Raw genomic sequence first — 27,768 nt, forward strand, 5'->3', positions numbered from 1 at the left:
TTCAAGACAATCTGGGGCCTAATGTTGGGGATATTACTTGCGGTGTAACCCGCCCTAGTTGGGCCGGGTCATTAAGGGGGCGACTCATTCATTGATAATACAGGCCTTGGCCCAGGAGTCGGATGGCGGTTCAGGATCTATACAGAGGATAGACCGCCAAGGAGGTCTCCAGTCTTGGAAAGCACGGCGATTTAGAGATAGGGAAAGCTACAATTGGTAGCAAAGCCAGGACTTTCGTAAATCCTAGGGCCTCGACTTGTATATAAAGACGAGTCCCTCGGGAAGATAGGGAAAAGTAAGAAATCATCGAGAGCTAGGTCAGGCGAGTTACGCCCTCCTTGTAATCGAAACCATCATCAATCTACACAAAGCAGGACGTAGGCTTTTACCTCCGCGTGAGGGGCCGTACCTGGGTAAATCTGAGTCTCGCTTTCTCTCACCCTCTTTGAGTCGCCACCAAGGTGTGATGGCTCCATCTTTAAGTCCTTTCACGAGGACATCTGCCATGACAAAACCACGACAGGAACAATATTCAACTCTACATAATATTGTTCCTGACAAGGATGATACTATCACCATGGTTTTGGAATCCTTTCCTCTGAATGTGATGTTCTCACGAGATTTCATAGGCTCCAAACTTGAATCATGGAACGATTTGATAAATCTTCTCACCGAGATACATTTATCACATGGCGTCAATGAATATCGGTGGAATCCAAACAAGTGTGATAAATTGTTGGTAAATTCAATGTATAGAGCACTGATCCAGTCAGATGTGTGAGTTGATAATAATAACATGATCTGGAAGATTAAGATACAACTTAAGAAAAAAATCTTTCCTTGGTATCTTAGTGAAGGTGTCATTCTTACCAAAGACAACCTTATTAAAAGGAATTGGCATGGAAGTATGCAATGTGTTTTTTGTCATCATGATAAAACAATAAAATATTTGTTCCGCCATGTAGTTTTGCCAATATTTTTGGCAACTCTTACATGGAATTGATCAAGAGTTTATAATTCTTATCAAGGTGGAAGCAGTTGTCGTTATTTAGTCCTTTTGGCTGAGTGGAAATGAAAGGTATTAACAATACAAGTACTTTCATTATGTAGGTTATCTATAGGCGTACCGGTACACTATGTTTATGATTGTCTCTACAAAGGGTGCAGAATCAAGACCTATTTCCGGAGGTATCTACACGCTCGAAGCACATGACGAGGGATAATTTTACCAAACATGAGCATGATCTTAGGATTGGCTCTCCTACAGTTTAGGCGTTATACAAACTCGCGATTTCTTGTATTTCGCCTTTTTAGTTTTTTAGCTTTGACTTGTTTTGACTATGCGCATCTCAATTATGCGAAGGTCGAATATATTGCTTAAATCTTTAAGTAATAAAGCGGTATTTATCAAGAAAAATGATTCTAAGAGAGTATCTAATAAGTAAGCTTGTCTTGCTTGAAAAATCATAATTGTTGGCGCATTAATCTACATTAACTCCAGTAATTTCATTTGTGGGTTTCCATCTAATGATTGCATTGAATGATTTAATCGGTCTTAAAATCTAAATATATGTGAAACAAAAGTAAAAATGGGAATAATAAATTGAAAAATGGGCAAGATAGGCCCTTTAAACTAAAAATGAAGGAGTAAAAACTTATTTAGAAGAAAGAAAGATAGCCTCTAGACCTCTCCATCTTCAAATGTATATAATATTATTTATTAAAGTTGATGTAATGAAACAAGGCTAAAATCATGTGAGGTTTATTACAAGCTATGTATGAAAGACCTATTACTAAGTTGATTTTTTCACAGTAATGGCTTCAAGAAATTTTAATACACTTATGTAGTCACCATGTTCGACCAAATACAATCAGGACAAGGATGATCATCGTGAATGCAATGCCCATCCAATCAAGATCATGGAGACAATGTTTTCAGAGGATTTCCTCTCGTTTCCTCTCCTACCTCTATGCTGTTAGGACAATCTTTTCGTCAAGCGCCTAGATTCCCCCCACCTCTTCATGTCACTCCGACAGCCGAAAGCAGGGAGAGGAATACTGCTGCCTCCACTCCGGTTAGTAATTTAGGTTAGAGTTTTATAGTCCTTGTAGGTGCGTCGTTCCGGAAGATGGCGGTGTTTCTTCATCAAGTTTGTCATCCTGGGATTTGATCCCCCTTGAGTTTGTCCGTTTGGACGTAGTCGTAGGAGCTGTGGTGTAGAATTCTGCCATCTTCTAGGGACGCTGAGGTTAGGGTTTCTCGTTATGTGGTGAGATTCGATACTTGTTGCTTCACATCTATGCAACAGTTTAACGGTAACGACTACGACTCCTGGGCGCTGGTTCTTAGGGACACGTACATGAAGACTTCCCTGTTGTCAACGGCTTGCTCAAGTCAACTCCGACAGGGAATGACGACAACGATGTGTTCAGCGGCTCCTTCTGGCGGCACTGGTGGTCGCTCGGTTGTCTCGGAATTTTGATGTAATTTTTATTATGTTTGAAATACTTTTTGCTTCTGGTGAACTTTTATAATAAATATGATCTTTTTTGCAAAAATGGAGATAACGCTTTCGACAAGGCATCAACCCAAGTTCATCGTTGTTGTGCAAGACAAATTAATGATAGTACTCGGAACAACATTTTTCACCCACCGGACATGAAGCGGCACTAACTAGTACCTCCGTTTCTTTTTAGTCCGCATATAAGAGATTAAATGGACCCACTTCCCATCCCTAAAGGTCCTCCTTCGATGGCCAGACACTACTGGAAAACCATAGTTGCCGACGGCCTTGTCTACGCTGACGGCAGCAGTCGGCACATTTAAAGCTATGCTGACAGTCTTTGTTAGGCCGTCGGCTTACTCAGACCGTCGGACTATTCTCCTCTATGCCTAAGGCCACCGCCGGCAAAGAAAGGTTGTCGGTCTACTTTATAGTACGCCTACCTTTGTTGTTGGCATAAACGGGTCATCGGCATAGCTGTGGGCCTGATGACCCCCTTCGTGACGCGGGGCTAACGCCGTCGAATCTATGCCGACGGTTGGACGGCTAGACATCGGCATAGATACGCATGACACGTCACCAATCCAGGGCGCACCCACCACGTGCCCTGGCCCGCAGCTATGCTGACGGCTGACGTCGGCATACCAGCCACTTCATCGATCTAGGGCTCGATGATTCGTGAGCGTAGGTAAGCCGACTCGGCATAGATTTGTGTTAGTTTTTTCCTTTTTTATTTGTTTTCTCTTTTTTATTTATTCATCTTTTTCTCAAAACTAATTTGATTAACTTAAATGTGCCTTATCTAAACAAAAAACATAGCTCAATTATATATTGATTGCCCCCCTCACGAACGTCGCCCCCGCCGTGTTTCGGAGGGGGAAACGGTAAACACGGAGGGAATCTGGTTAGACGAGACGGGGTACGTGGGGGTTAGCAAACACACGAGGTCTTGTGGTGGGCCCTCCTACGCGTGTGGAAGCGTGGTGGCAGGCGCAAGCACCCGGCACACGGCTCCATGGGTGTGCCCCCCCCATCGCGGGCGTCGCTGCCGCCGTGTCACGGAGGGGGGAAACAGCCACGTCGGGCCGACACAGAGGGAATCTTGGGGTGGGTTGGGCCGGGACCGTGTTCGGGGGTGTAGCTATGGGCTGGGCTATGATAACCGTGTGGAAAAGTCCATCGGTCAAACCCGGTCCGGCGTAAGTCAAAGGACTAGATCCGTCGATCGTCTGTGTCACGGTTAGACGGGACGGGGTACCTAGGGGGTAGCTATACCGCCAAGTCATGCGGTGGGCCCTCCTACGGGTGTGGAAGTGTGCCCCCCTCACGGGCGTCGCTGCCGCCGTGTCACGGAGGAGGGAAACGGCCATGCCGGGCCGACATGGAGGGAATCTTGGGCCGGGACCGTCTTCAGGAGTGTAGCTATAGACTGGGCTATGACAACCCGGTCAAAAGGTCCATCGGTCAAACCTCGTCCGACGTAAGTCAAAAGGCTAGATCCGTCGGCCGTCTGTGTCAGGGTTAAACGGGACGACGTACCAAGGGCGTAGCTATGCTGTCAGGTCTTACGGTGGGCCCTCCTACGCGTTCAGTTGACAAAATTGGGATATGATAAGTGGTTATGTCATCATTATGATCTTGCTAAAAAATTGAAGGACAAAATTTGACACTTGACAAAATATGAATTTTTTTGTAGTTTAAAGTGTCTTTGCTTGATGTGAGGTGATGACCTATTTTTTCACTCGGTGGAATTAACATGATTTGTGGTGTTCCATCGTCGTGGAGTGATCATCGACGTTGGAGGTGTTGGTCCACGATCGTCCCTCCTCTGATCGACTACATTCTCTACATCGAAGCGTGAGCAATAATTCCAGCACCTCGTCCACTTTTTTTCCATGTCACTAGATTTCATTTTCACATCAAGTCGCGGAACATAGGCGTCTCTCGTCCAAAAGGGTTGCATTGATAAATATGCATTCAATTGCATATTTATCACCACTGCTCTTTTGGATTGTCCACCATTTTCCACGGACAATCCAAGGATGTGTAGATTGGGTACGGTGTCCATGCTCTACACCGTTCTGAGACAGGATTTCAGCGGCGCCTCCCCGTTGTTCTCTGAATGCACATTCTCCCGACTATTTGCCGAGAGGAGTATTTGGAGAACATCGGGGAGGTGATGTCGAAATTCTATCTCGGAAATGGGTAGAGCATGGACTACGTATTCAATTTACACATTCTCGGGTGGGATTAGGACCCATCTTTACCTATTAGAGATGTAGGTTGATTAGATGCCGTTTCTCGTCAACCCTATAAAAAATAAAACATTGATGTGAGCAACAAGGCCTTTGTCGAGCCTAGGAATCTCGAGGTGCGGGAGTACTTGCAACGGGTGAAGGCAAACGAGGATTACAACCGTCAGATGATGGCGCTTAGTTTTGCCCTCTTAAAACCAAGCTAGACCTTGTACTTTCATTCCTTTTGACCTTCTAGTTTCCTTGGTTAAGTAACATCCAGGCTATGTTGGCGTCTTGGAATAACCACACGGATCCACCACAAAATGGGACCCCCACCACCTGTTGGAGAACCCAAACGTGCCCACGTTCGATTAATGGGTGGCACTAGGCAGTCAGACTCCGGTTAGTACATTTGCCTAACTATTGACAAAGTAGCTCTCGTTCATTCAACACTATCATCTCATATTTACCCTTACAATCTCTTCTCAAATATGTAGGGGGCTAGTGGCTCGACTCCTCCTTCGTCGAGTTCTGGCTTTCTTGGCTAATCTTGGTGGCGATGGCGATGATGATGCTTGTGTCTCATACTTGTGTTCATTATCATATCATACTTTTTATGTTCCGTTCTTATTTACCGTTCTTTAGATGGTGATGATGATGCTTGTGTCTCATACTTGTGTTCATTAAGTTTCGCCGATGATGATCTTGATGATCTTTAGATGATGATGATGATCTTGGTGTGATCTGTCATATTTGTGTGTTGAATTTGCTGTGATCTTGATGATCTTTAGATGATGATCTTGAGTTTGAATGTCATATCTGTCATATCTGTCATATTTGTGTGTTGAATTTGAATGAAATGGACAAAACAGAAAATATTAAAAAAATAGAGCAGAACTATGCCGACGGCAAGGCCGTCGGCACAGATATGCCCAGGGGAACCAGTAGCTGACACGCGGCACCACTATGCTGACGGCCTAGCCGTCGTCTTAGACTAACCCCCTATGCCGACGGCCAGGCCGTCGACTTATATCTGTGCCCCAGATGGCCCAGCAACCGATACGTCGCGGGGATATGCCGATGGCCAGACCGTCAGCATATCCCCGCCACGTGTCACCCTACGACACCGACGACTCAATGACGACGCCGTCTGCGGCCGTCACGTGAAAAAATGCGCCGAGGGCTAAACTATGCCAACGGCCATATGAAAGTCTATGGCCGACGGGTTATCTATGCCAACGGTCCGACACAACTATGCTGACGTATTCTATGCCGACGGCTGAATGCCGACAGCGGCCGACGGCATAGATCTAGGCCGACGGCAAAAGGGTTTATGCCGATGGCCAAGGGTCGTCGGTACAGGGGAATAGTCTAGTAGTGAGATTCATGCAGGCGTGCTCATATACTCCACCACCAGCCATCACACAACCCTTGCATACACGACATCCATCGTCGAAGGTGCGTGGAGCAAGTGAACTGGAGGACGAGTCCCACATACGCGCTTGCCATCTAGGTTCGGCATGTCACAAATACCCGCTACCGTCGTCTATCGTATGGGCTTTGCTTGTCGGCCACGTATGGCTCCTGCAATACACTTTTGTTAAGACACATTAATTGTTGTTACTCCCTTCGGAGTTTTTTTACTCAGTATATAGTTTTGTCTTGAGTTAAATTTAAAGAAAAATGACTAAAGATTATAAATGCAGCATGGAATTAATTTTCGTGTGTATATCTTTAATATTGCATATGTTGATTATATCTAATATAAATTTGTTCAAATTTTATAAAATTGGACTTAGATAAGATCGTCGTCCTAGTGTGTACGTCTTGGCAGGGTTGGAGGCCTGGAGCACACACATCACAAACTCGTTGGTCATGTGGAAAATGCATTTGGGTATGATGTTTACCAATGGGCGGTCGGGCCATATTACAGGAATGTTCCTACCGGCCGTGTCGTGGTCATGTGGGACTCTCTATTTCTCCAATGAAGAATTTGTCCTCTCCGCTCTGTTCGTTGCGTCTTGCTCCACGGCTCTGTTCGCTACGACTTCCCATCGAATGAGTAAGCAAGCACGCACCAGCCTAGGCGCAATGGTTGCATCATCAGTCGTCGCGCTGCGAGAAAGGATTGGATTCAGAGCGCACTATGAAGGATGTTGCCGACGGCTCACCGAGGGGAATGTGATAATCAGCCACCTCGTTTATTTTTCCCAGATTATCAGTCAGTCAGTCAGTCAGTCAGCTGACCCACAAATAATTCATGTGACATGCTATGCTAGATTAGTGCATCTTTAGCGCTCGTCCTCAAACCAAACCGCATCTTCAACAGCTCGTCTAAAGGGTTGTCCATACTTGTTTAGATGGCTAAAGACAAAAAAAAAGCCTTCCAACAACTCGTGCATACGGCCATGTAAATATACACATCCTCCAAATCGAGGTCCACGACGTCCAGCCCTGGACATCGTCGACCCGTCGTCCGCAGCCAACAGCTCCTCCTTCACGCTGAGACGAGGAAGAGGCACGCCATCGCGAGGGCGCCGTCGTCCCGCGCCGTCGTCTAGGTACGCCACGGATCCAGATGCCGCCGCGACGCTCGAGCTCGGGGGGGGGGGGGGGGAGGGGGGCGCCGCCACGACGCTCGAGCTCGGGGGGCGGGGAGGGGGGGCCGCGACATGCGAGCTCGGGGGGCGGGGGGGGGGGGGGGGGCACGACACGCGAGCTTGAGGGCGGGGGGAGGGGGTGGAGTGCCGCCGCGGTGCTCCGGGCGTCGGGGGGTGGTGGGGTGGGGGATAGGGTCCGCGGGCCGCCGTCGCCGCTGGTCGAGGCCGGCGGTTAGGGGAGGGCAACGATGGCTCCTCGCTCGCCTGAGGCCGCCCGCGCTGAGGCAGCTCCTCCTGCTCGGTGGCTCCTGGCTTGCCTAAGGCAGCCCCAAAATGAGTGGAGGTTTATGATCCGTCAAAAGATAGAAGTGATACAAGTCGCCCCAAAATGAGTGAAGGTTTATTGGCGTGAATAAATTCAAGACAATCTGGGACCTAATGTTGGGGATATTACTTGCGGTGTAACTCGCCCTAGTTTGGCCGGGTCATTAAGGGGGCGACTAATTCATTGGTAATACACGCCTTGGGCCAGGAGCCGGATGGCGGTTCAGGAGCTATACAGAGGATAGAACGCCAAGGAGGTCTCTAGTCTTGAAAAGCACGGCGATTTAGAGATAGGGACAACTACAATTGGTAGCAAAGCAGGACTTTTGTAAATCCTAGGGCCTCGACCTGTATATAAAGACGAGTCCCTCGGGAAGATAGGGGGAAGTAAGAAATCATCGAGAGCTAGGTCAGGCGAGTTATGCCATCCTTGTAATCGAAACCATCATCAATCTACACAAAGCAAGACGTAGGCTTTTACCTCCGCGTGAGGGGCCGAACCTGGGTAAATCTGAGTCTTGCTTTCTCTCACCCCCTTTGAGTCGCCACCAAGGTGCGATGGCTCTATCTTTAAGTCCTTTGACGAGGACATCTTCCGTGACAAAACCACGACATGAACAATATTCAACTCTACATAATATTGTTCCTCACAAGGATGATACTATCACCATGGTTTTGGAATCCTTTTCTCTGAATGTGATGTTGTGACGAGATTTCATAGGCTCCAAACCTGAATCATGGAACAATTTGATAAATCTTCTCACCAAGATAAATTTATCACATGGCGTCGATGAATATCGGTGGAATCCGAACGCGTGTGATAAATTGTTGGTAAATTCAATGTATAGAGCACTGATCCAGTCAGATGTGTGAGTTGATAATAATAACGTGATCTGGAAGATTAAGATACAGCTTAAAAAAATCTTTGCTTGGTATCTTAGTGAAGGTGTCATTCTTACCAAGGACAACCTTATTAAAAGGAATTGGCATGGAAGTATGCAATGGTTTTTTGTCATCATGATAAAACAATAAAATATTTGTTCCTCCATGTAGTTTTGCCAATATTTTTGGCAGCTCTTACATGGAACTGATCAAGAGTTTATAATTCTTATCAAGGTGGAAGCAGTTGTCGTTATTTAGTCCTTTTGGCTGTGTAGAAATGACAAGGTAGTAACAATACAAGTACTTTTATTATGTAGGTTATCTATAGGCCGTACACTATGTTTATGATTGTCTCTACAAAGGGTGCAGAATCAAGACCTATTTACGGAGGTATCTACACGCTCGAAGCACATGACGAGGGATAATTTTACCAAACATGAGCATGATCTTAGGATTGGCTCTCCTACAGTTTAGGCGTTATACAAACTCGCGATTTCTTGTATTTCGCCTTTTTAGTTTTTTAGCTTTGACTTGTTTTGACTATGTGCATCTCAGTTATGCGAAGATCGAATATAATGCTTAAATCTTTAAGTAATAAAGCGGCCTTTATCAAGAAAAATGATTCTAAGAGAGTATCTAATAAGTAAGCTCGTTTTCCTTCAAAAATCATAATTGTTGGCGCATTAATCTACATTAACTGCAGTACATTCATTTGTGGGTTTCAATCTAATGATTGCATTGAATGATTTAATGAGTCTTAAAATCTAAATATATGTGAAACAAATGTAAAAATGGGATTAATAAATTGAAAAAATGGGCAATATAGGCCCTTTAAACTAAAAATGAAGGAGTACAAACTTATTTAGAAGAAAGAAAGATAGCCTCTAGACCTCTCCATCTTCAAATGTATACAATATTATTTATTAAAGTTGATGTACGGAAACAAGGCTAAAATCATGTGAGGTTCATTACAAGCTATGTATGAAAGACCTATTACTCAGTTGATTTTTTCACAGTAATGGCTTCAAGAAATTATAATACACTTATGTAGTCATCATGTTCGACCAAATACAATCAGGACAAGGATGATCATCGTGAATGCAATGCCCATCCAATCAAGATCATGGAGGCAATGTTTTCAGAGGATTTCCTCTCGTTTCCTCTCCTACCTCTAGGCGGTTAGGACAATCTTTTCGTCAAGCGCCTAGATTCCCCCCACCTCTTCATGTCACTCCGACAGCCGAAAGCAGGGAGAGGAATACTGATGCCTACACTCCGGTTAGTAGTTTAGGTTAGAGTTTTATAGTCCTTGTAGGTGCGTCGTTCCGGAAGATGACGGTGTTTCTTCATCAAGTTTGTCTTCCACGGATTTTGATCCCCCTTGAGTTTGTCCGTTTGGACGTAGTCGGAGGAGCTCTGGTGTAGAATTATGCCATCTTCTAGGGACGGTGAGGTTAGGGTTTCTCGTTATGTGGTGAGATTCGATGCTAGTTGCTTCACATCTATGCAACAGTTTAACGGTGACGACTATAGTCCAGGGCGCTGGTCCTTAGGGACACGTACATGAAGACTTCCCTGCTGTCAACGGCTTGCTCAAGTAAACTCCGACAGGGAATGATGACAACGATGTGTTCAGCGGCTCCTTCTCGCGGCACTAGAGCTCGGTTGTCTCGGAATTTTGATGTAATTTTTATTATGTTTGAAATACTTTGTGCTTCTGGTGAACTTTTATAATAAATATGATCTTTTTTTGCAAAAATGGAGATAACGCTTTCGACAAGGCATCAACCCAAGTTCATCGTTGTTGTGGAAGACTAATTAATGATAGTACTCGGAACAACATTTTTCACCCACCGGACATGAAGCGGCACTAACTAGTACATCCGTTTCTTTTTAGTCCGCATATAAGAGATTAAATAGACCCACTTCCCATCCCTAAAGGTCCTCCTTCGATGGCTAGACACTACAAGAAAACCATAGTTTCCGACGGCCTTGTCTACACCAACGGCAGCAGTCGACACATTTAAAGCTATGCTGACAGTCTTCGTTAGGCCGTTGGCGTACTCAAACCGTCGGGCTATTCTCCTCTATGCCTACGGCCACCGTCGCCACAGAAAGGTTGTCGGCCTAGTTTAGAGTACGCCTACATTTGTTGTTGGCATAAACGGGTCGTCGGCATAGCTGTGGGCCCGATGACCCCCTTCGTGACGCGGGGCTAACGCCGTCGAATCTATGACGACGGCTGGACGGCTAGCCGTCGGTATAGATACGCATGACACGTCACCAATCCAGGGCGTACCCACCACCTGCCCTGGCCCGCAGCTATGCCGACGGCTGACGTCGGCATACCAGCCACTTCATCGATCTAGGGCTCGATGATTCGTGAGCGTAGGTAAGCCGGCTCGACATAGATTTGTGTTAGTTTTTTCCTTTTCTATTTGTTTTGTCTTTTTTATTTATTTTTCTTTTTCTCAAAACTAATTTGATTAACTTAAATGTGCCTTATCTAAACAAAAAACATAGCTCAATTATATATTGATTGCCCCCCTCACGAACGTCGCCCCCGCCGTGTTACGGAGGGAGAAACGGTCCACACGGAGGGAATATGGTTAGACGGGACGGGGTACATGGGGGGTAGCAAACACGCGAGGTCTTGTGGTGGGCCCTCCTTCGCGTGTGGAAGCGTGGTGGCAGGCGCAAGCACCCGGCACGTGGCTCCATGGGTGTGCCCCCCTCGCGGGCGTCGCTGCCACCATGTGACGAAGGGGGGAAACAACCACGTCGGACCGACACGGAGGGAATCTTGGGTTGGGTTGGGTCGGGACCGTGTTCGGGGGTGTAGCTATGGGCTGGGCTATGATAACCTTGTGAAAAAGTCCATCGTCCAAACCCGGTCCGACGTAAGTCAAAGGACTAGATACGCCGGTCGTGTGTGTCACGGTTAGCCGGGACGGGGTACCTAGGGGGGTAGCTATGCCGGCAAGTCATGCGGTGGGCCCTCCTACGCGTGTGGAAGCGTGGTGGCACACGCAAGCACCAGGCACGCGGCTCCGGGGTGAGCCCCCCCTCACGGGCATCGCTCCGCCGTGTCACGGAGGAGGGAAATGGCCACGTCGGGCCGACATGGAGGGAATCTTGGGCCGGGACCATGTTCAGGAGTGTAGCTATAGACTGGGCTATGACAACCCGGTGAAAAGGTACATCGGTCAAACCCCGTCCGGCGTAAGTCAAAGGGCTAGATCCGTCGGCCGTCTGTGTCAGGGTTAGACGGGACGGGGTACCAAGGGCGTGGCTATGCCGTCAGGTCTTGCGGTGGGCCCTCCTACGCGTTCAATTGACAAAATTGGGATATGATAAGTGGTTATGCCATCATTATGATCTTGCTAAAAAATTGAAGGACAAAATTTGACACTTGACAAAATATGAATTTTTTTGTAGTTTAAAGTGTCATTGCTTGATGTGAGGTGATGACCTATTTTTTCACTCGGTGGAATTAACAGGATTTGTGGTGTTCCATCATCGTGGAGTGATCATCGACGTTGGAGGTGTTGGTCCACGATCGTGCCTCCTCTGATCGACTACATCCTCTACATCGAAGGGTGAGCAACAATTCCAGCACCTCGTCCGCTTTTTTTCATGTCACTAGATTTCATTTTCACATCAAGTCGCGTAACCTAGGCGTCTCCTGTCCAAAAGGGTTGCATCGATAAATATGCATTGAATTGCATATTTATCACCATAGCTCTTTCGGATTGTCAAGTGTTTTGCACAGACATCCCAAGGATGTGTAGATTGGGTACGGTGTCCATGCTCTACCCCGTTCTGAGATAGGATTTCGGCGGCGCCTCCCCGTTGTTCTCCGAATGCACATTCTCCTGGCATTTTGCCGAGAGGTGTATTTGGAGAACATCGGGGAGGTGATGTCAAAATTCTGTCTCGAAAATGGGTAGAGCATGGACTATGTATTCAATTTACACATTCTCGGGTGGGACTAGGACCCATCTTTACCTATTAGAGATGTAGGTTGATTAGATGACGTTTCTCGTCAACCCTATAAAAAATAAAACATTGATGTGAGCAACAAGGCCTTTGTCGAGCCTAGGAATATCGAGGTGCGGGAGTACTTGCAACGGGTGAAGGCAAACGAGGATTACAACCGTCAGATGATGGCGATTTGTTTTGCCCTCTTAAAACCAAGCTAAAACTTGCACTTCCATTCCTTCTGACCTTCTAGTTTGCTTGGTTAAGTAACATCCAGGCTATGTTGGCGTCTTGGAATAACCACATGGATCCACCACCAATGGGACCCCACCACCACCTATTGGAGAACCCACACGTGCCCACGTTCGATGAATGGGTGGCACTAGGCAGTCAGACTCCGGTTAGTACATTTGCCTAACTATTGACAAAGTAGCTCTCGTTCATTCAACACTATCATCTCATATTTACCCTTACAATCTCTTCTCAAACATGTCGGGGGCTGGTGGCTCGACTCCTCCTTCGTCGAGTTCTGGCTTTCTTGGCTAATGTTGGTGGCGATGGCGATGATGATGCTTGTGTCTCATACTTGTGTTCATTATCATATCATACTTTTATGTTCCGTTCTTATTTACCGTTCTTTAGATGGTGAGGATGATGCTTGTGTCTCATACTTGTGTTCATTAAGTTTCGCCGATGATGATCTTGATGATCTTTAGATGATGATGATGATCTTGGTGTGATCTGTCATATTTGTGTGTTGAATTTATTGTGATCTTGATGATCTTTAGATGATGATCTTGAGTTTGAATGTCATATCTGTCATATTTGTGTGTTGAATTTGAATGAAATGGACAAAACAGAAAATATTAAGAAAACAGAGCAAAACTATGCCGACGGCAAGGCCGTCGGCACAGATATGCCCAGGGGAACGAGTAGCTGACACGTGGCACCACTATGCTGACGGCCTGGCCGTCGTCTTAGACTAACCCCCTATGCCGACGGCCAGGCCGTCGGCTTATTTCTGTGCCCCAGATGGCCCAGCAACTGATACGTGGCGGGGATATGCCGATGGCCAGGCCGTCAGCATATCCCCGCCACGTGTCACCCTACGGCACCGACGACGCAATGACGACGCCGTCTGCGGCTGTCTCGTGAAAAAATGCGCCGAGGGATAAACTATGCCAACGACCATACGAAAGTCTATGCCCGACGGCTTATCTATGCCAACGGTCTGACACAACTATGCCGACGTATTCTACGCCGACGGCTGAATGCCGACAGCGGCCGACGGCATAGATCTAGGCCAACGGCAAAAGGGTCTATGCCGATGGCCAAGGGTCGTCGGCACAGGGGAATAGTCTAGTAGCGAGATTCATGCAAGTGTGCTCATATACTCCACCACCCGCCATCACACAACCCTTGCAAACACGACATCCATCGTCGAAGGTGCCTGGAGCAAGTGACCTGGAGGCCGAGTCCCACATACGTGCTTGCCATTTAGGTTCTGCATGTCACAAATACCCGCTACCGCCGTCTATCAGATGGGCTTTGCTTGTCGGCCACGTATGGCTCGTGCAATACACTTTTGTTAAGACACATTAATTGTTGTTACTCTCTTTGTATTTTTTTACTCAGTATATAGTTTTGTCTTAAGTTGAATTTAAAGAAAAATGACTAAAGATTATAAATGCAGCATGGAATTAATTTTCGCGTGTATATCTTTAATATTGCATATGTTGATTATATCTAATATAAATTTGTTCAAATTTTATAAAATTGGACTTAGATAAGATCGTCGTCCTAGTGTGTACGTCTTGGCAGGGTTGGAGGCCTGGAGCAGACACATCACAAACTCGTTGGTCATGTGGAAAATGCATTTGGGTATGATGTTTACCAATGGGCGGTCGGGCCATATTACAGGAATGTTCCTACCGGCCGTGTCGTAGTCATGTGGGACTCTCTATTTCTCCAATGAAGAATTTGTCCTGCTCCACGGCTCTGTTCGTTGCGTCCTGCTCCACGGCTCTGTTCGCTACGACTTCCCATCGAATGAGTAAGCAAGCACGCACCAGCCTAGGCGCAATGGTTGCATCATCAGTCGTCGTGCTGCGAGAAAGGATTGGATTCAGAGCGCACTATGAAGTTGCCGACGGCTCACCGAGGGGAAGGGTGATAATCAGCCACATCGTTTATTTTTCCCCAGAGATTATCAGTCAGTCAGTCAGTCAGTCAGTCAGTCAGCTGACCCACAAATAATTCAGAAAGAGCGATATTGTGACATGCTATGCTAGATTAGTGCATTTTTAGCGTTCGTCCTCAAACCAAACCGCATGTAAGAGCATCTCCAACAGCTCGTCTAAAACGTTGTCCATACTTGTTTAGACGGCCAAAGACAAAAAAAGCCTTCCAACAGCTCGTGCATACGGCCATGTAAATATACACATCCTCCAAATCGAGGTCCACGACGTCCAGCCCTGGACATCGTCGACCCTCGTCCGCAGCCAACAGCTCCTCCTTCACGCTGAGACGAGGAAGAAGCGCGCCATCGCGAGGGCGCCGTCGTCCCGCACCGTCGTCCAGGTACGCCACGGATCCAGATGCCGCCGCGACGCTCGAGCTCGGGGGGGGGGGGGGGGGTGGCGGGGGGGCGCCGCCACGACGCTCGAGCTCGGGGGGCAGGGAGGGGGAGCCGCGACACACGATCTCGGGGGCGGGGGGAGGGGGTGGAGTGCCGCCGCGGTGCTCCGAGCATCGGGGGGTTGGGGTGTGGGCGGTGGGGTGGGGGATAGGGTCCGCGGGCCGCCGCCGCCGCTGGTCGAGGCCGGCGGTTAGGGGAGGGAAACGGCGGCTCCTCGCTCGCGTGAGGCCGCCCGCGCTGAGGTAGCTCCTCCTGCTCGGTGACTCCTGGCTTGCCTGAGGCGGCCCCTCCTGCTCTGGTTATATGTATACCTGAATGTGTGCATTTGCATTCGACACTGTGTATGAGTTCAGGCCCCACTCTTGGAGGTAACAGCCCTACATCTTAGGTGCTCGGGCGCTCTTGCAGTGTGGATTGTGTAATACAGGGGTGCGAACTCTTCTGCGAGAGGGAGGGGTGGCTTATATAGAGTGCACCACCGCTCATCAATACCTCAGCATCTAAGGGCTCGCTCAATATGAGTTAAAGATATACATTACTGATAACGTAAGTGGGTAATAAATGTTACTAAAGACCATTGGCTGAACGTGTGTCCGTTGGCCCTTGTGGGTGACTTGTGGTCTTCAATGCCGACTGGAATGCTTTCGAGTGTATACGGGTTGTCGAGTGGATGGAAATATAATCCGAGTGTTTTCGTACCGAGTGACTTTTAAGCGCCATCTTCATGCAGTCGAAATTTTTTGTCTGACCCTTGGCCTAATAATGAGTTGCCCTTGGGTAGGACATTTAGTTCAGGCCCGTGACCCTACCCTAGGTACGTATCCCCAAAATTAGCCCCCGAATGATCGGGGTTCGAGTGATGAAGGAGTCGACGTGAGTTCTTATCGAGTCGTTCTGATCTTGGTCATTTTCCTCATATTGACAAAACTTCGGGTCGACTGAAATCTTCGTCGTTCGCCTTGATCGATTCTGTTGCGAAGTTTACCCGAGTGATTTCTGATGCTTGGGCTCATTCCGAGTGTCTGACAGGATCTTTTGATATGACTGATCACTACGACAGGTCCGGATCTTACGGGATTCGAAATTTCGGTTTCCGCGCGCCTCGCGGGGATGATGCAACTGTCACGCAAGTGGAGCAACGACGCATCGATTATTGCACCGTCATCATCGCCACACGTCACGTCTCCACTGATATCGGGATATGTTGAGATCTCGAGGGCCCACCAATCGGTGACTCAATCGGTCGCTTATATAAATGCAGCCGTGGCTAGGGTTACGGCTGCGCTTTGATATTTTCTTGCTTCTCCTCCTCCTTTGTCTCACCAGCCTCGCTCAATATTTCCCGCAGCCATGATGAAAGGCAAAACCTCCAAGCTTGAGCGCGCCAAGAAGGGCGGCAAGGGGAGAAAGACCTGTCGGACCGCCGTGCCGCCAGGGTGGATATAGGGGGACTTTCTCCTGTCCACCGTGACGAAGGAGGATGTCTTGGATCTCGTTGAGCACGGGATGGTGGCGGAGAACTCATGGAGACTGCCAGGGGTGGAGCTTGAGCCGGCACCTCGCGAGGGGGATTGGGTCCTCCTCCTCACTCATATCGAGCGAGGTTTTTCTCTACCTCCACACCCTTTCTTTCGTGGCTTCCTCTTTTATTTCGGGATTCAACTTCATCATCTTCCTCCCAACACTGTTGCATACCTTTCCTTGTTCATCACTATGTGTGAGTATTTCTTGGGCTGCCCTCCTCATTGGGGGTTGTTCAAGAAGATATTTACTGCCCGATCTCAAATAGTGAAAAAAGTGAATCCCGGGGACACTCGGACCAACGTTATCCAGTTGTGCGGTGCTTTAGGGATTCAGAAAAGGAATAGGAGTACTTATCCTCTAATGACCCTCCCTGAATCGGTTAGGAACTGTTGTCGTCATGGTTCTACTGCAAGGATATTGCATCTCCGAACATGTCGACTGGTCTTCCCCCTTTCACCTTAGATCATCCAACTGCCCCTAGAATATTGACAATATTCGAGGATGAGAAGGGAGAGGTGGATATGTTGGCGGGTGAGGTGATTAACTTGGTCAGAAACGGGCTGACTGGCATGGACCTGCTGGAGACATTCCTCAGTCGGTGCATTCCGCCCCTTCAGGCGAGGGACCATGCCATGTGGCATTACTCTGGTTATGAAGATTCCACTCGGTCTCACCCAGAAGAAGTTGATCAAGAGACGGTAAGCTAGTGGATCAAAAGCATCACCGGTCCTTGCGACAACCCTGTGGGATCCAAATGAGTCGCGTCATATTCTGCTAAGAATAAGCCGCGGAAATTGGTATGTTACACCTTTGCCGAGTGTGTTCATGTCTTCGTCGAGTGACTCATATTTTTCCAACTGACTCTGTTGTCTTTGTTCTTTTGTAGGAATGGACCCACTTGCACTCTCCTGTGCCCAACGGGGAGCGGTTCGATCTTCGGGCAGAAAGCAAAGGCGGCAGCGCCGAGAGAGAGTACGTTGATGACAACGAGTAAAGCGAAGATGCTTCGAAGGACAGCGAAGAAGAAGAACAACCTCCTCCACGTCCTGAACTAAGCAAGGCCACGACCCAACAGCTGCACCGAGCAAAACAGCCGCCTCCAGCAGCAGAAGTTGAAGTGGGACCGAGCCGTCGCAATTGACGCTGCAGAGAAGGCTGCGAAGCAGCCAAAGCGTGACACGCCGAAACTTCGGAAGGCCTTGCCGCGAATGAGAATCGCCGTGTCGGTCGCCTCAGCGTAAGTGTTTATCTTTTTCATCTCGCCACTGTGTCTTTTCAAACTTCTCGTGACCGAGTGCAATTTGTTTGTCGGTGCTACTACTTCGGTGTCGACTCCTGTCGAGACGGGAGAGGATCGTATGGACCTAGACGTCGTGGATCAGCCTACACCTCGACCAGGTATGATAAGCATTAGCTTCACTCTGTTTTATATATTGGATCTGTCGACTGATTTGACCATCACTGCCTCAGCTTCGGGTGTCATTTTCTTAGATGACAATCCAAAGCCGCAACATAGAGGTGCAGAACAAACTCCTGCCGAGCCGGTTACGTCTGCACTAGAGATGCCTGCGTCAAGTGTTCCTCCAGTCGGTTCGGGTGCTATGGCAACAACCCCTCCGACTGGATCAACTGTTGTGACGACTACGCAGAGTTTGACTCTGGTAACCTAGGCTGCCACTATCGTGACGCCAACTTCCTCATCAATTGCATTCTCTATGCATCGCGTCCCAGAGGAGCAGACCGGCGCTGCCAAAGAGGCAATGATCCAGGCCGAGCTGATGATGCATCGAACAAAGGAGGGGTTCGAGGCCAGTAAGTTGGCGTATGACGCTAGCTCGGCACTCGAGGCGAACATCCGAGTAATTTCCACTATAAGTTATTTTTCGATTCAATCTTATCAAACTTCTTGCTTTACACTTTACACCCACTCGCGTAGTAGTTTGTCTTTTACTCCAGTGGGGCACGCTCAATGAACCCACTGGGTGTAGTCCCCGAGGCTGCTATTGAATGCTTGCATCAGCAGGAGTCTATATTTGAGATGTGTGTTTTATATTTGACTCGGCCATGTCGGACCTGGTCGAGTGTTTCTGTATCCAGTGGGGGCACTCTTAGTGCAACCACTGGGTGTAGTCCCCGAGACCGTTGCCGAGTGCTTTCCTCCTCAATGGTCTAATTGAGAATTAGTAAATGTTTGACTCGGGCAGAACGGGTCTGACCGAGTAGTTTTGTATCCAATCGGGGCACGCTAAGCCCACTCGGTGTAGTCCCCGAGACTCGTGTCAATCGTTTATGAAGGACAGTAGTCTTAAGAACCTGGGTGAGTGTGGCGGGCCGCTAATTGGTCGAATAACTTGTATTTTTCACTCGGAAGTAGAAAAATAATTGTGTTGAATGAGACTTACTTTTCCACTCGGATACTTTTCAGAAGGCTTGCGAGATTGGGTTGCAATATACCCAGATGGAATCCGACAAGAACCAACTTCAGCTGGAGTATGATCCAATGAAAAAGGTGCAGGAAGACAAGGATCTAGTCCTTGCAAAGCTGAAGGAGAAGTCTGAAGCTGATGAACTGAAGCTTGCAGACTTTGACAGGTTGATCGCAGAAAATGAGAAAATGAAAAAAGAAAGAGATGAGTTGGCAAAGAAGCTTAACTCTATGGCAAAGAGGGGAAACGCCATAGAAATTTTTGTAAAACATTCCTAGCGAAGATGCTTGCGTCCCTCATTGGTATGTTCTCTTTGTCGAGTAAATCTTTGCACTTTTCATTGAATGAAATGCAGCTGATGCTTCGTTTTTCTTCTTCCATAGAATTTTGTCCGAACTACGAGAAAGAGACCTTCAAGGTGGAGGCATACTTGGACCCCATCAAGTTTCTTGTGCCTGATGACTTGGCCGTAAATATGTATCGCTTCAACTGCCACCTCGTGAAAGTTCAAGGATATCTCACTCGACTGCGAGCTGCTGTGTGGGGAATCAACAAAGAGCCGTGGCCTGAAGATACGTTCCGCGTCGATCTGGAAGCTGTGATGGAGCGCTTGTATCGGGTTTCTGAGAGAGTCCAAGCATGGAAGAAATCCGCTGCTTGGTGCGGAGCTGATGTTACTCTTTCCCTTGTCAGGGTCCACTATAAGGAGGCGAGAGAAGACAAACTGAAAATGCTCCAAGTAGCGAATACCAAGAAGCTCCAGTTCGAGGATTTTATGGAGACCTTCATTAGTGCTACGACTCGAATTGCTTATGGAATTGATCTCGATACCTTTGTCGAGCCAGCAAGTCTCGGAGGTCCTTGAGGAGAAAACTGTCGTTGTTCCCAAAAATCTTTAAATTTTCCTCGGTATGCCGAGTGGTCGATGTATCGTTAAACTTCGTTCAGGTGTTTAACCCGAGTACTTTATGTCTGCGCGGATAACTTTGATCCATGTTGAGCTCTTTTGAATCTATCTACTTTTGATATTTGCAAGATTTTCTTGGTTTCCTTCGAGTGAATAGATTGCTATTCATTCAGAAAAAAGTTTTTGACCTAGGCGATTTGCTCATATCGAAGTTTCTGAGTGTGAAGTCTTTTTTCCACTCAAACTATATTTTTACTTAGGTGAATCGTGTTCAGCTAAGCCACCGAGTGTGAGGATCGCTCTCCACTCGGAGTACATCTTGTACTTAGGCGAAGACTGGGTCGCAGCTAAGCGCCCGAGTGAATAGTTTTTATCCACTCGGAAGAGTTTGTTAACTTAAGCAAATCTTGTTCGCAGCTAAGCCCCCGAGTATGAGGATCGCTCTCCACTCGGAGTACATTTTGTACTTAGGCGAAGACTGGTTCGCAGCTAAGCATCCGAGTGAAAAGTTTTTATCCACTCGGAAGAGTTTGTTAACTTAGGTGAATCTTGTCGCAGCTAAGCCCCCGAGTGTGAGGATCGCTCTCCACTCAGAGTACATTTTGTATTTAGGCGAAGACTGGTTCGCAGCTAAGCCTCCGAGTGAATAGTTTTTATGCACTCGGAAGAGTTTTTTAAATTAGGCGAATCTTGTCGTAGCTAAGCCCCCGAGTGTGAGGATCGCTCTCCACTCGAAGTACATTTTGTACTTAGGCGAAGACTGGGTCGCACCTAAGTGCCCGAGTGAATAATTTTTATTCACTTGGAAGAGTTTGTTAACTTAGGCAAATCTTGTTCGCAGCTAAGCCCTCGAGTGTGAGGATCGCTGTCCACTCGTAGTACATTTTGTACTTAGGCGAAGAATCGATCGCACCTAAGTGCCCGAGTGAATAGTTTTTATCCACTCCGAAGAGTTTGTTAACTTAGGCGAATCTTGTTCGCAGCTAAGCCCCCGAGTGTGAGGATCGCTATCCACTCGGAGTACATTTTGTACTTAGGCGAAGACTGGATCGCAACTAAGCGCCCGAGTGAATAGTTTTTATCCACTCGGAAGAGTTTGTTAACTTAGGCGAATCTTGTTCGCAACTAAGCCCCCGAGTGTGAGGATCGCTCTGTTGGGGAACGTAGTAAATTCAAAAAAATTCCTACGCCATACAAGGTATGGAGAGACCAGCAAGGAGAGAGGTTGTAGAGCATCTTCATACCTTTGAAGATCGCTAAGCGGAAGCGTTACTATGAACGCGGTCGATGGAGTCGTACTCGCAGCGATTCAGATCGCGGTCGGTTCCGATCTATGTGCCAAATAACGGCACCTCCGCGTTGAACACACGTACAACCCAGTGACGTCTCCCACGCCTTGATCCAGCAAGGAGGAGGGAGAGGTTGATGGAGAGCTCCGGCATCACGACGACGTGGTGACGGTGGAGCTACGAGGTCTCCCGGTAGGGCTTCGCCAAGCACCGTGGGAAAGGAGAAAGAGGAGAAGCAGGGTTGCACCGAGAGAGAGATTTCGTGTGCTCAAATCAGCAAAAAAACCCACTATATATAGGAGGAGAGAGAGGGGGCGCCCCCTTTAGGGTTCCCACCCCCAAAGGGTGCGGAAGCCCCATCTAGGGCTGGTGGTGGCGGCCAGGGCAATAGAGAGGGGAGTGGCGCACCCCAGATGGGCCTTAGGCCCATCTGCACTAGGGTTTCCCCCCTTCCCTCTCTTGTGGCACCTTGGGCCTAGGTGGGAGGCGCACCAGCCCACTCTGGGCTGGTTCTCTTCGACCTTTTGGCCCATGCTAGCCTTTGGGGCTGGTGGCCCCTGCCGGTGGACCCCCAAAACCCTTTCGGTGGTCTCGGTACATTACCGGTGTCGCCCGAAACAATTCCGACGACCAAATCTCACTTCCTATACATAATTCTTTACCTCCGGACTGTTCCGGAGCTCCTCGTGACGTCCGGGATCTCATCCGGGACTCCGAACAACCTTCGGTAACGTCGTATACCAATTCCCTATAACCCTAGTGTCATCAAACCTTATGTGTGTAGACCCTACGGGTTCGGGAGGCATGCAGACATGACCGAGACACTTCTCCGGCCAATAACCATCAGCGGGGTCTGGATACCCATGGTGGCTCCCACATGTTCCATGATGATCTCATCGGATGAACCACGATGTCAAGGATTCAATCAATCCCGTATACAATTCCCTTTGTCTACCGGTATAGAACTTGCCCGAGATTCGATCATCGGTATCCCCATACCTTGTTCAATCTCGTTGCCGGTAAGTCTCTTTACTCATTCCGTAGCACATCATCCCGTGACTAAGTCCTTAGTCACATTGAGCTCATTATGATGATGTTCTACCGAGTGGGCCCAGAGATACCTCTCCGTCACACGGAGTGACAAATCCCGATCTCGGTTCGTACCAACCCAACAGATAATTTTGGAGATACCCGTAGTGCACCTTTATAGTCACCCAGTTACGTTGTGACGTTTGATACACCCAAAGCACTCCTACGGTATCCGGGAGTTGCACAATCTCACGGTCGAAGGAAAATATACTTAAAATAGAAAAGCTTTAGCATACGAACAATACGATCTAGTGCTATGCCTAGGATTGGGTCTTGTCCATCACATCATTCTCCTAATGATGTGATACCGTTATCAATGACATCCAATGTCCATGATCAGGAAACCATGATCATCTATTGATCAACGAGCTAGCCAACTAGAGGCTTGCTAGGGACACATTGTGATCTATTTATCCACACATGTATTACTGTTTCCTGTTAATACAATTATAGCATGAACAATAGATAGATTATCAAGAACAAGGAAATATGATAATAATTGTTTTATTATTGCCTCTAGGGAATATTTCCAACAGTCTCCCACTTGCACTAGAGTGAATAATCTAGTTCACATCCCTATGTGATTGCAATGAATTCAACACCCATACAGTTCTCGGGTTCGATCATGTCTTGCTTGTGAGAGAGGTTTATAGGTTCAGACCCGTGTGTGCTTTACAAATCTCTACGTCATCCTATAGATTCTACTACGCCCCATGTGGAACCATTCCAAATGATTGCTTCACTATACGAATCCGGCTTACTACTCATAGTCCTCCGGATTAGTGACAAAGCTTGCATCGACGTAACTTCTTTACGATGAACTCTTTAATCTCCTCCATAATTGAGAAAAATTCTTTAGTCCATTAGTTACTAAGGATAACTTCGACCGCTTTCCAGTGATCCATTCCTGTATCACTTTTATACCCCACGACTGACTCATGGCAAGGCACGCTTTAGGTGTTGTACACAACATATCATACTTGTAGAGCCTACGGCTGATGCATAGGGGACGACATTCGTCCTTTCTCTTTCTTCTGCCATGGTCGGGCTTTGATTCGTACTCAAATTTACACCTTGCAACATAGCCAAGAGCTCCTTCTTTGCTGATCTATTTTGAACTCCTTCAAAAACTTGTCAAGGCATGCATTTCGTTGAAAGTTCCATTAAGCACTTTGATCTATCTTTATAGATCTTGATGCTCAACTCTTAAGTAGCTACATCTAGGTTTTCCTTTCAAAAAACTCCTTTCAAACAACCCTTTATGCTTTGCAGAAATTCTACATTATTTCCGATCAACACTAGGTCATCCACATATATTCATCAGAAATTCTATAGTGCTCCCACTCACCTTTTGGAAATACAAGTTTCTCACAAACTTTGTATAGAACCAAAAACTTTTATCATCTCATCAAAGTGTATATTCCAACTCCGAGATGCTTGCTCCAGTCCATAGAAGGATCGCTCGAGCTTTGCATACTTGTTAGCACCCTTTAGGATCGACAAAATCTTCTGGTTGGATCACATACAACCTTTCCTCAAGAAACCGTCGAGGAAACAATATTTTGACATCCTATCTGCAATATTTCATAAATGATGCAACAACTGCTAACATAATTTCAACAGACTTTCAGCATCGCTATGAGTGAGAAAGTCTCATCGTAGTCAACTCTTTGAACTTTGCCAAAAACACCATTGCGACAAGTCGAGCTTTCTTAATGTTGACTTTTCACCATCATCGTCTGTCTTCCTTTTAAAGATCAATTCAGAGCTAATAGTCTTATGACCATCAAGTGGTTCCTCCAAATTCTATACTTTTTTTTTCATACATGGATCCTCTCTCGGATTTCATGGCCTCCAGCCATTTGTCGGAATCCGGGTCCACCATCGCTTCTCCATATCTCGTAGGTTCATTATTGTCCAACGACATGACCTCTAAGACAAGTTTACCATACCACTCTGTAGTAGTACGCATCCTTGTCCGCCTACGAGGGTTTTGGCAGTGACTTGATCCGAAACTTCATGATACAGTGTAGGCGCCACAGGAACAACTTCCTTCGCCCTACCAGACACTGGTTGAAGTGATGGCTCAATAACCTCATCAAGTATCCACTATACTCCCACTCAACTCTTTCAAGAGAAACCTTTCCTTGAGAAAGGACCTGTTTCTAGAAGCAAACACTTTTGCTTCCGGGTCTGAGATAGGAGGTATACCCAACTGTTTTGGGTGTCCTATGAAGATGCATTTATCCTATTTGGGTTCGAGCTTATCCGGATGAAACTCTTTCACGTAAGCATTGCAGCCCCAAACTCTTAAGAAATGACAACTAAGGTTTCTCTGAACCATAGTTCATACAGTGTCATCTCAACGGAATTGTGTGGTGCCCTATTTAAAGTGAATGCGGTTCTCGCTAATGCCTAACCCATAAACGATAGTGGTAATTTGATAAGAAATATCATAGTATGCACTATGTCTAATAGTGCACGATTATGACATACGGACACACCATCAGACTATGGTGTTCGAGGTGGCATGAGTTGTGAAACATTTTTCACGTGAAACAATTTTCACCTTGTCTTAAACGTTTACCAAACTCGTAACTCATATATATATGATTATCTCCACGATCACATCGTAGACATATTATCCTGTTGTCACGATGATCTTCAACTTCACTCTAAATTACTTGTACCTTTTTCAATAATTCAGACCTATGTTTCATCAAGTAAATACACTAGTATCTACTCAAATCAGTTGTGAAGTATGAACATAATGATATCCACTGCGTGTCTCAGTACTCATTGGACTGCACACATCAAAATGTATTACTTCCAACAAGTTACATTCTTGTTCCATCTCACTGGAAAAAGAGGTCTTCAGTCATCTTGCCCATGTGGTATGATTTGCATGTCTCAAGTGATTCAAAAATCAAGTGAGTCAAATGATCCATCCGCATGGAGTTTCTTCATGCGTTTATACAAACAGGCATGGTTTGCATGTCTCGAACGTTTCAAAAATGAGTGAGTACAAAGATCCATCAGCATGGATCTTCATCATGCATTTTATACCAATATGACTCAAGCAGAAGTGCCACAATTAAGTGGTACTATCATTACTACTTTGTATCTTTTGGCAACAATAGTATGAACATGTGTATCACTCCGATCGAGATTCAATAAACCATTCGTTCTATGTGCAAGACCATTTAAGGTATCATTCAAGTAAACAGAATAACCATTATTCTCTTTAGATGAATAATCGTCTTTGCGGTTAACATAATCCAATCATGTCTATGCTCAACGTAAACACCAAATAACAATTATTTAGGTTTAACACTAATCTCGATGGTAGAGGGAGCGTGCGATGTGTGATCATATCAACCTTGGAAACACTTCCAACACACATCGTCACCTTGCCTTTAGCTAGTCTCTGTTTATTCCATAGCTTTTATTTCGAGTTACTAAAACTTAGCAACCGAACCGGTATCTAATACCCTCATGCTACTAGGAGTACTAGTAAAGTACACATCAATATCATGTATATCTAATATACTTTTGTCGACTTTGCCATCCTTCTCATCTACCAAGTGTCTAGGGTAGTTCCTCTTTAGTGACCGTTCCCCTCATTACAGAAGCACTTAGTCTCGGGTTTGGGTTCAACCTTGGGTCTCTTCACTGGAGCAGCAACTGGTTTGCGTTTAATGAAGTATCCCTTCATGCCCTTTCCCTTCTTGAAACTAGCGGTTTCACAAACCATCAACAATTGATGCTCCTTTTCGATTTCTACTTCCGCGCTATCAAACATAGTGAATAGCTCAAGGATCATCATATCCATCCTTGATATGTTAAAGTTCATCACGAAGCTCTAGTAGCTTGGTGTCAACGACTTTGGAGAACTATCACTGTCTCATGTGGAAGATCAACTCCCACTCGATTCAAGCGATTGTAGTACTCAAACAATTTGAGCACATGCTCAATGATTGAGCTCTTCTCCTTTACTTTTGCAGACAAAGAATCTTGTCGGAGGTCTCATACCTCTCAACAAGGGCACGAGCATGAAATCCCAATTTCATCTCTTGGATCATCATGTATGTCTTGCGACGTTCAAAACGTCTTTAACGCCTTAATTCTAAGTCGTTCAAGCAATATGCACTGAACTATCATGTAGTAATCAAAAATGTGTATGTGGGATGTTCGCAACATACATAGATCATGCTTGGGTTTCAGCACACCGAGCGGTGCCTTAAGGACATAAGCCTTCTGTTTAGCAATGAGGACAATCCTCAGTTAACGGACCGAGTCCGCATAATTGCTACTTCTATCTTTCAACCATATTTTCTCTAGGAACGTATCAAATACCGTAGAGCTATAGCATAAATTACAACATAATTTGCAAAGACCTACATGACTATGTTCATGATAATTAAGTTCATCTGATGAACCCCCACTTAGATCGACATCCCTCTAGTCATCCAAGTGTTACACGATCCACGTCGACTAGCCCATATCCGATCATCAAGTGAACCGGATTAGTCATCAATGGTGAGCATCTCCATGCCGATCGTATCAACCGTACGACTCATGTTCGACCTTTCTATCTCCTGTATTCGAGGCCATGTATGTACATGCTAGGCTCGTTGAGTCAACCTAAGTGTTCTGCGTGTGTGAACTAGCTTACACCCGTTGTATGCGAACGTTAGAATCTATCACACCCGATCATCACGTGGTGCTTCGAGACAATGATCCTTCGCAACGGTGCACACTTAGGGGAATACTTTCTCGAAACTTTCATGAGGGATCATCTTATGTTTGCTACCGTCTTTCTAAGCAATAATATGTAAAAAAAGAAACATGATAACATCACATGCAATCATATAATGACATGATATGGCCATTATCATCTTGCTCCTTTGATTACCATCTTCGGGGCACCATGATCATCATCGTCACCGACATGACACCATGATCTCCATCATCATGTTCTCCATCATTGTGTCTCCGTGAAGTCGTCACGCCAATCTATTACTTCTACTACTATAGCTAACGTTTAGCAATAAAGTAAAGTAACCAACATGGTGTTGCATCTCATACAATAAATTAAGACAACTCCTATGGCTGCTGTCGGTTGTCATACTCATCGACATGCAAGTCCTGAATCCTATTACAAGAACATGATCAATCTCATACATCACATATGCAACATCACATTCTTTTGGCCATATCAGATCACATAGCATACCGTGCAAAAACAAGTTAGACGTCCTCTAATTGTTGTTGCAAGTTTTACGTGGCTGATTTGGATTTCTAGCAAGAACGTTTCTTACCTATGTGACAGCCACAACGTTGATATGCCAATGTTATTTACCCTTC

General features: G+C 46.5%; 1 protein-coding gene across 3 annotated transcripts; it reads left to right on the forward strand.

Moving 5' to 3' along the window:
- The first annotated feature begins 14,845 nt into the window (after window positions 1-14,845).
- LOC123403113 lies at window positions 14,846-20,106 on the forward strand. Of its 3 annotated transcripts, XR_006611406.1 has the most exons (4): window positions 14,846-15,108; window positions 17,577-18,088; window positions 19,116-19,418; window positions 19,500-20,106. XR_006611406.1 is itself a non-coding variant. In XM_045097078.1 (3 exons), the coding sequence occupies exons 2-3, from the start codon at window positions 18,049-18,051 to the stop codon at window positions 19,979-19,981; spliced, it is 522 nt and encodes a 173-aa protein (XP_044953013.1). In that variant the 5' UTR covers window positions 14,846-15,108; window positions 17,577-18,048; the 3' UTR covers window positions 19,982-20,106. The 3 variants fall into 3 exon arrangements, 1 of the variants encoding a protein (XP_044953013.1); XM_045097078.1 differs by lacking the exon at window positions 19,116-19,418; XR_006611407.1 differs by lacking the exons at window positions 19,116-19,418; window positions 19,500-20,106 and adding an exon at window positions 18,161-18,742.
- The last annotated feature ends 7,662 nt before the right edge of the window (window positions 20,107-27,768 follow it).

Source organism: Hordeum vulgare, chromosome 6H, assembly GCF_904849725.1.
Source record: "Hordeum vulgare subsp. vulgare chromosome 6H, MorexV3_pseudomolecules_assembly, whole genome shotgun sequence".
NCBI classification, from domain to species: Eukaryota; Viridiplantae; Streptophyta; class Magnoliopsida; order Poales; family Poaceae; genus Hordeum; species Hordeum vulgare.